This window comes from Hippocampus comes, unplaced genomic scaffold (genome assembly GCF_001891065.2).
Source record: "Hippocampus comes isolate QL1 unplaced genomic scaffold, H_comes_QL1_v1.1 scaffold322, whole genome shotgun sequence".
In the NCBI taxonomy this organism is placed as follows: Eukaryota; Metazoa; Chordata; class Actinopteri; order Syngnathiformes; family Syngnathidae; genus Hippocampus; species Hippocampus comes.
The window spans coordinates 153,540-163,183 of record NW_017805137.1 but is presented as its reverse complement, the minus strand read 5'-3'; the positions used below and the strand labels follow the sequence as shown (position 1 = coordinate 163,183).

General features: G+C 42.1%; 2 protein-coding genes across 4 annotated transcripts in view; both read left to right on the top strand.

The window, feature by feature from the left end:
* The first annotated feature begins 559 nt into the window (after nt 1-559).
* The window catches only part of LOC109514221 (MAGUK p55 subfamily member 7-like), a 15,700-nt gene continuing 6,615 nt past the window's right edge, over nt 560-9,644 (top strand). Inside the window, exon 1 of one of the 3 annotated variants that reach the window (XM_019867131.1) lies at nt 560-655. The gene's annotated coding sequence lies outside the window, so the exon portion shown is untranslated. Of the gene's footprint in view, nt 656-4,475; nt 4,566-8,324; nt 8,416-9,644 lie in introns of those variants that run through there. The other 2 variants (XM_019867129.1, XM_019867130.1) reach the window with 2 other exon arrangements.
* The window catches only part of LOC109514093 (MAGUK p55 subfamily member 7-like), an 18,253-nt gene continuing 13,126 nt past the window's right edge, over nt 4,518-9,644 (top strand). The window contains exon 1 of the mRNA XM_019866902.1: nt 4,518-4,565. Coding sequence (XP_019722461.1) covers nt 4,518-4,565 — 48 coding nt within the window. The remainder of the gene's footprint in view (nt 4,566-9,644) is intronic.

The following is a 9,644-nucleotide window of genomic DNA, read 5'->3' as shown; positions in this document are numbered from 1 at the left end:
CTGAGTTCAAATTAAAGTGTGATATTTAAAAGTTTGTAAGATCATTTGGGTTGTCTGTAATAAAACAAAGTTTGAGCCTTTCCTTGAAACGTTCAAGGTTTGGATCTAGACAGCAGGGTGGAAATTAGGTGAAGCCAAAGAGTGAAATTATAGTCCAGTCTTGACATACAAAGCTGCTATTTTGGGGGGTCAATTTTAAGGCCTTTCTTCAACAACTCAGTCCTATTTTTAGTGGCCATCAGCAGGCTATCACGGACAGGGAGGATTTCATTGAGAGATCAGCGATGTTTTGAGAAGCGAGTTGACGATGTTGAGGCTGATACTGACTGAGCCGGTGAAGGGTCTCCGTTGGCAGCAGCGCCTTCAACCAAACGTTTCCTGTCGTTGCAAAGCAGTGCTCTACAAAAGTGATACTAAAGAAAAAAAAAAAATCTGGAGACTAAACAACCGGTTTGGAATGAAAATCTTTGACTGATGTTACTGTGCTTCAACACAGGTATGCTCAAAGAGATAACTAACTCCATGTCATGATATCGATTTTTTTTTTTTTTTTCCCTGCCGCCCACACACGGAATGTTGTGCAGATGAGAACGCCTCTCAGGAAGCAATGTACAATGGGGCCGCCAGGCATCAGCAGAATCACCATCACACAGAGGTGAGTTGCAATCGGGTGCCTAAAGAGTGTGTGGGTGTCTTGTTGTGTCTTGTGTGTCCTCCTTGACTTTTATTTGGCTGCTGACTCATAATTAGACACAATAGTCACAAATGGACTCCCAAGATCGGGTGAATTTGAATGAGTGAGTTTGTCATTCAAACTGTTTGTGGTTCAGCCTCCTGAGGTCCCTTTCCAGCTGATTGTTCGACCTAAGTCACCCAAAGACCCGTGACATTTAAGTAATGTTACTCATTTGGATTTTGGGTCGTAATTCAGGGATGCACAATTGCCCTATTGTTTTTTTTGTTTTTTTTTCCTGCCCCCTCTTCGTGCCAATTCTCATTTCCTAGCAACCCATGTAAAGCCCATGCAAATGATTAGGGGTACCAGGAAGTGGGGTTACACACACACATGCACACACAACCTTGTTTTCAAGTTTATCATGCCCACTTCATGGAAAGGAAGTGGAATGTGTTAATTGGTGTGCGAACGGACAGAAGCCTTCTGTTTCAGACGCTGCGCAGATCAACATTGTCTGTCCTGCCTTTTATGCCATCGGTTCATCCTGTTTTTTTAAACCACCCATTTCCCTGGAAGATTTAGAATGTCTCTCTCTCTCTCTCTCTCTCTCTCTCTCTCTCTCTCTCTCTCTCTCTCTCTCTCTCTCTCTCCCTTTGCTAATATCGCATCATGTTTTAACCTGTTCCAAACGGGTTACTTCATCAGGTTGCAGTTCAAACAACCGTGTACTTAAAGCACCAATAAATAATATGTTGCATAATGGATGTGAGTTTCATGCAAGTGTTGCGAAGGCTTCTATGAGGGTGAGACGTGGTGGGTACGTTCACACAACGACCTAGTGAAAACCGATGCTTTTGCAAACGTTTCACAACAACGACTGCATTGTTCAAACAATCCCTGTTGACATGGACCTGGAAAAAGCAGAGCTCACTCTGTAACACTGGCATTCATGCTGAACACTATTCGACCCCTTTTACCAAATTACTAGATATGAAGTGGCGATAAACTGCATCGTCATCTCCATTTCCACATTTCCACTGAACTGGGTGTCTAGCGCAGGGGAGTAATTGGTTTATGATCTGTGTTATTAGGCATGTAAGTAGTGTATGTTTGTCGTTTTATTTTTCTTTGTAAATGATATGACATAATATTTTGCTAAATGATTCTGTGGACCATTGGGATTTCAAGGACCTCAGTTTGTAAACTACTGAGCGAAAGTCTACTATGTCCCATATGTGGTCAACAAAAAAATAAATACAGTACAGTATATCATTTACATAAATCACTGAATAATGTCATCGACCTTTTACACAACTGACACATTGTTGTGGATCGGGGTTAGATTTTGAGTGGAGAAACACTTACTTAGATTAGCTTTCAGATTCAGGTTTCAAGTTGTTTTTTTCTATTTACTGATACGGAATGGGGTGGGTTGTTTTGCACCTATATTAGCTTTTTCTAGGCTGCATCTACGAGGGGCACAGCTGGCCTCTCTTGCAGCCCATTTGGGTCGCTATGACTTGCTTTCGTCATGAATCCCTCGAGGATCGTATGTCTGCAGGGGTGGGGGTGGGGGTGAGGTCATGAGGGGGGAGTTGTGGTGGGTTATGAACGCAGAAGGCATGGGGTGACACAAAGAGGCACTTTAGGTGTTTTGTTTATGGTTCAGGATCCGTGGTTCTCATACAGGCCTACTGCTGCTTTGTATTTGCTTTCTATCAAAGTATCTCGTTTCATGAGTCAACACTGTCTAGCAATTTTGCCACCCTGGTTGGAATACCCCTTTCAGCGGAACAAAAAAGCAAGTGTGTGGAAAGTTCCATCAAATTATGCATCAAGCTCCTACTTTGAAGCAAAATGTATCTCCATTTCTTGCTGTTTTCTGTCGTATTTTGGTTGGGGTTTATTCCCTATTATGTATAAGTCCTTAACGCAACTCAAGGACATCAGTTAAAAACCCTCGTGATTCTCGAGAGGCCTCCTCGGGCTTTCGGTTGTGCAAACGAGGTTGAATGAGAACAAAGTTGCATTGAGGATCATCAGCAGTTTGGAATGCTTTTGGTAAATGCGAATGGGAGAGCAGCGGCTGATTTACATCTGGCTTCCTCCCCGGTTTAAGATGGGCGTTATAATGGGTGGGGCTGGGTTTGCTGTGTTGTGATTTATGAGAACATTTAAATAGATAAACAACATTTAAATGTTTGAAGTAGTGGAATATTAGGAGTGCTTGGCAGGCGGCATCTCATGTCACGACACAAGCGTGGTTGATTGTAGGACCTGGTGCAATTGTTTTCTTTCCGAAGCAGCGTGATAGCAGAGCCGAAAGTACGTTGTACACACATAGCTTGTATGCGGAATCAGTCAATGAAATCAGTCAGGCAACTTTTATTAGCAAACTCATTTAAATATGTCTAAAAATGATTTACATGAGACAAATCATCCCATTATATAATGAGAGAAAATAACTGAAAATAAACCGAAACAAATGAATGCCTTGAATGAACCAATTTTGAGGCAAAACGGCTATATTAATACAACAAATATCACACCATTCCTGATCATGTAAATACATGTGGAATAAATATCTTGCATCCCATCCCAACCTGTACACGACCACAGGTGGTACAATTCACTCTATTAATAGGTTGACAGCCTGAAGGTTACCAAGCAACGCTGACATTTTATCGACCTGCAGATTAGTGAGGTTTATGGCTACCTGCTGTTCTCTCCCTGCCCTGCATCGCTGCAGAAATCCACTCTCCTCTGATTAATGTCACGACGCATACAGCGTATCGACAATGAGCGTGATGATCCCTTGAAATATGACGGCGTAGCACAGCACCACTTTCCATCAGAATATCGTTGTATTCGCTGCGTCGCCATCCGTGCGTAGTTGCCCATTTTATTTCTGGGATGAATGAAATGGCCCATGAATACTCTGACAACCCGCTATGAATGTGTGTGTGTGAGAGGAATGTGTGAGCGGTGACTGACACCGACTGTGGCCTTCTCTCCCCGTTAATGGGTCAGTGAGACACAAAGAGCTGCTGTTCTTGTATGAAAACCAGAAGAAGTACATGGGCCAGGCGAGTAGGTGTAAAGCAAAGATGCTGCGGATCATAAACACATTTCTTTTTGGACGGCGCATTGGTTGCATGCCCTACTGTTCGCATTTCCTCCCTGCGGGTTAAAAAGGCCCCAAATGACTCCCATCCATTCTATAAAGAATGTCAGTGTTTATCATTCAATCGCAGATTCGGCATACTTTACAATACATCTTATTTGCATTAAAAAGAAAAAGTTTGGATTAAAAACACGTTCACAAAAGCATGTACAATTGCTACTACTACTACTACTACTACTGTTACAACCCATGCATGACTGTACAAAGTGCTCACATTTCACTGTCTTGGTGCTTCAAGACGTCTTCTTATTGAGGCAGCCCCATCTAGTGGTCATTTTAGGACCTACATATTAAACCATATTTACCTCTGTAGGTACTGTGCATGCAGTGTCATCATCATTTGGATTTTCACTCTCTTAGCTCAGAGTTTTATTTTAGGGAACACGTGTAAAAAGGCTAAAATATCTTCGCTCCCCAATACGGAGTTGAAAGGGCAGAAACTAACATTTGGTGTTAGCTCAATATTTGTGATCATAATGAAATTAGGATAAAAACAAATAGAAGGTGGAGATCTGTAGTCTTTTGTGAGAGGAACTTGCCTTTCAGGTCTGATCAGGTGAGCAGATATACCTGGTGGGCGGGCCACTTCCTGTATGGGAGGATTTTGTTTTCACGCACCGTAAGTTGTGTGCAGATGAGAACGCCTCTCAGGAAGCAATGTACAATGGGGCCGCCAGGCATCAGCAGAATCACCATCACACAGAGGTGAGTTGCAATCGGGTGCCTAAAGAGTGTGTGGGTGTCTTGTTGTGTCTTGTGTGTCCTCCTTGACTTTTATTTGGCTGCTGACTCATAATTAGACACAATAGTCACAAATGGACTCCCAAGATCGGGTGAATTTGAATGAGTGAGTTTGTCATTCAAACTGTTTGTGGTTCAGCCTCCTGAGGTCCCTTTCCAGCTGATTGTTCGACCTAAGTCACCCAAAGACCCGTGACATTTAAGTAATGTTACTCATTTGGATTTTGGGTCGTAATTCAGGGATGCACAATTGCCCTATTGTTTTTTTTGTTTTTTTTTCCTGCCCCCTCTTCGTGCCAATTCTCATTTCCTAGCAACCCATGTAAAGCCCATGCAAATGATTAGGGGTACCAGGAAGTGGGGTTACACACACACATGCACACACAACCTTGTTTTCAAGTTTATCATGCCCACTTCATGGAAAGGAAGTGGAATGTGTTAATTGGTGTGCGAACGGACAGAAGCCTTCTGTTTCAGACGCTGCGCAGATCAACATTGTCTGTCCTGCCTTTTATGCCATCGGTTCATCCTGTTTTTTTAAACCACCCATTTCCCTGGAAGATTTAGAATGTCTCTCTCTCTCTCTCTCTCTCTCTCTCTCTCTCTCTCTCTCTCTCTCTCTCTCTCTCTCTCTCCCTTTGCTAATATCGCATCATGTTTTAACCTGTTCCAAACGGGTTACTTCATCAGGTTGCAGTTCAAACAACCGTGTACTTAAAGCACCAATAAATAATATGTTGCATAATGGATGTGAGTTTCATGCAAGTGTTGCGAAGGCTTCTATGAGGGTGAGACGTGGTGGGTACGTTCACACAACGACCTAGTGAAAACCGATGCTTTTGCAAACGTTTCACAACAACGACTGCATTGTTCAAACAATCCCTGTTGACATGGACCTGGAAAAAGCAGAGCTCACTCTGTAACACTGGCATTCATGCTGAACACTATTCGACCCCTTTTACCAAATTACTAGATATGAAGTGGCGATAAACTGCATCGTCATCTCCATTTCCACATTTCCACTGAACTGGGTGTCTAGCGCAGGGGAGTAATTGGTTTATGATCTGTGTTATTAGGCATGTAAGTAGTGTATGTTTGTCGTTTTATTTTTCTTTGTAAATGATATGACATAATATTTTGCTAAATGATTCTGTGGACCATTGGGATTTCAAGGACCTCAGTTTGTAAACTACTGAGCGAAAGTCTACTATGTCCCATATGTGGTCAACAAAAAAATAAATACAGTACAGTATATCATTTACATAAATCACTGAATAATGTCATCGACCTTTTACACAACTGACACATTGTTGTGGATCGGGGTTAGATTTTGAGTGGAGAAACACTTACTTAGATTAGCTTTCAGATTCAGGTTTCAAGTTGTTTTTTTCTATTTACTGATACGGAATGGGGTGGGTTGTTTTGCACCTATATTAGCTTTTTCTAGGCTGCATCTACGAGGGGCACAGCTGGCCTCTCTTGCAGCCCATTTGGGTCGCTATGACTTGCTTTCGTCATGAATCCCTCGAGGATCGTATGTCTGCAGGGGTGGGGGTGGGGGTGAGGTCATGAGGGGGGAGTTGTGGTGGGTTATGAACGCAGAAGGCATGGGGTGACACAAAGAGGCACTTTAGGTGTTTTGTTTATGGTTCAGGATCCGTGGTTCTCATACAGGCCTACTGCTGCTTTGTATTTGCTTTCTATCAAAGTATCTCGTTTCATGAGTCAACACTGTCTAGCAATTTTGCCACCCTGGTTGGAATACCCCTTTCAGCGGAACAAAAAAGCAAGTGTGTGGAAAGTTCCATCAAATTATGCATCAAGCTCCTACTTTGAAGCAAAATGTATCTCCATTTCTTGCTGTTTTCTGTCGTATTTTGGTTGGGGTTTATTCCCTATTATGTATAAGTCCTTAACGCAACTCAAGGACATCAGTTAAAAACCCTCGTGATTCTCGAGAGGCCTCCTCGGGCTTTCGGTTGTGCAAACGAGGTTGAATGAGAACAAAGTTGCATTGAGGATCATCAGCAGTTTGGAATGCTTTTGGTAAATGCGAATGGGAGAGCAGCGGCTGATTTACATCTGGCTTCCTCCCCGGTTTAAGATGGGCGTTATAATGGGTGGGGCTGGGTTTGCTGTGTTGTGATTTATGAGAACATTTAAATAGATAAACAACATTTAAATGTTTGAAGTAGTGGAATATTAGGAGTGCTTGGCAGGCGGCATCTCATGTCACGACACAAGCGTGGTTGATTGTAGGACCTGGTGCAATTGTTTTCTTTCCGAAGCAGCGTGATAGCAGAGCCGAAAGTACGTTGTACACACATAGCTTGTATGCGGAATCAGTCAATGAAATCAGTCAGGCAACTTTTATTAGCAAACTCATTTAAATATGTCTAAAAATGATTTACATGAGACAAATCATCCCATTATATAATGAGAGAAAATAACTGAAAATAAACCGAAACAAATGAATGCCTTGAATGAACCAATTTTGAGGCAAAACGGCTATATTAATACAACAAATATCACACCATTCCTGATCATGTAAATACATGTGGAATAAATATCTTGCATCCCATCCCAACCTGTACACGACCACAGGTGGTACAATTCACTCTATTAATAGGTTGACAGCCTGAAGGTTACCAAGCAACGCTGACATTTTATCGACCTGCAGATTAGTGAGGTTTATGGCTACCTGCTGTTCTCTCCCTGCCCTGCATCGCTGCAGAAATCCACTCTCCTCTGATTAATGTCACGACGCATACAGCGTATCGACAATGAGCGTGATGATCCCTTGAAATATGACGGCGTAGCACAGCACCACTTTCCATCAGAATATCGTTGTATTCGCTGCGTCGCCATCCGTGCGTAGTTGCCCATTTTATTTCTGGGATGAATGAAATGGCCCATGAATACTCTGACAACCCGCTATGAATGTGTGTGTGTGAGAGGAATGTGTGAGCGGTGACTGACACCGACTGTGGCCTTCTCTCCCCGTTAATGGGTCAGTGAGACACAAAGAGCTGCTGTTCTTGTATGAAAACCAGAAGAAGTACATGGGCCAGGCGAGTAGGTGTAAAGCAAAGATGCTGCGGATCATAAACACATTTCTTTTTGGACGGCGCATTGGTTGCATGCCCTACTGTTCGCATAAAATGAAGTACTGTAGTTGCATGTTGAATCTATCTTCCCAATAGGCTATAAATTGAAGAAACTTTTTTTTCTTTCAGTTGTCCGAGGAGCTTCAAGGCGAATCAGCTACAAAACAATTGCTACTACTACTACTACTACTACTGTTACAACCCATGCATGACTGTACAAAGTGCTCACATTTCACTGTCTTGGTGCTTCAAGACGTCTTCTTATTGAGGCAGCCCCATCTAGTGGTCATTTTAGGACCTACATATTAAACCATATTTACCTCTGTAGGTACTGTGCATGCAGTGTCATCATCATTTGGATTTTCACTCTCTTAGCTCAGAGTTTTATTTTAGGGAACACGTGTAAAAAGGCTAAAATATCTTCGCTCCCCAATACGGAGTTGAAAGGGCAGAAACTAACATTTGGTGTTAGCTCAATATTTGTGATCATAATGAAATTAGGATAAAAACAAATAGAAGGTGGAGATCTGTAGTCTTTTGTGAGAGGAACTTGCCTTTCAGGTCTGATCAGGTGAGCAGATATACCTGGTGGGCGGGCCACTTCCTGTATGGGAGGATTTTGTTTTCACGCACCGTAAGTTGAGCGGGAGTGCCTGCACATGCGTGTCGAGCTGCATTTCAGTTGCAGGAAGAACATGATCGGTCGGGTAGGTGTTGTTTTGTGCCTCCCTCTTTTGTTTTCCTGCTTGTTACCATGTTTATATTTGTTCATTCTCCCAATCTAAAACCTGAGATCATTTGTTTGGCACTGTTCTACAATCTCGCTTGTTTTGGGTTCTCACGTTTGACCTGATTGATCTTATGTCGCGTTATTGTAACACACCTCTTTCTGTGGCCACAGAATCTTGTTGCGCCATTGATACATTATTCATGACAGTGTGTTGTCAGACTTTGCAAAAGACCATCTCTTACTTAATCACATGTCTGAAAACGTAGTTCCATGCAAATCTCTCTTTACATCTCACATTTTTTAAACATTCTTTCTTGTTAAGTGTGACAAGAAGTTCGTTTTTGTAACATGGGGAAAAAAAGTTCTCTCAGCCTTTACTTTGGTAATTCCTGTGGTGACACGAGAGGTCACGCAGGTCAAGCAAAACACGTTGCTGCTCACTGAACAGAGGTCTCTCGAGGTACAGAGATGTACAACTTTTAAAACTCAGAAATGTTATGCAACTTAAGTTCCGATGAATATTTTGCATGAACATTTTGGTCAACTTCCAAATTGAATCACTTGAGATACTCTTTGTTTTCCGTGTGCTTATTGGTAGGATAAAATGAAGGATTAATACACGTAAGGGAGTATGCACACGTGAACCTCAACAATTAAGAAACGGGGCAAATACATTTGTGACGACAGGAGCAGCTTTGCTAACGTAAATTACGTTTTGGCTACATGTGTAAACCTCACAATAAGTAGCATACCAGTCATACGTAATTGGTTTCATAATTGTGATAGAGGAGCTGTATTCCGGGTAGGTGATCATCTCAGTCTGGATTAGTGGAGACAAACCAATCAGCGTTGAGTGAATCTGCAGATCCCAAAGATGATGGATTACTTACTTAAAGCCCTTTAACGAGCCTCTGTCATGTGATAAGGATATCACTTTCATCCGGAGTGCTCTCAGAATGCAAGGCCATTTGGGACAGAAAACCCAACACTGTGATGTCAACACTGGAGGGGTATGTCCATAAAGGGTGCTCTACCTACTTAAAAAAATAATAATAACAAGTAAAATTATACCACAAAATAAAATCAATAAATGAACTGAAAAGTTAATTGCATTGAATGCGGAACTTGATACTGGCCAATCTGTTGTGACTGACCTAATATGAGCCCGTTGGCTGGATTAACATACATGACCCACTTTTTTTTTTT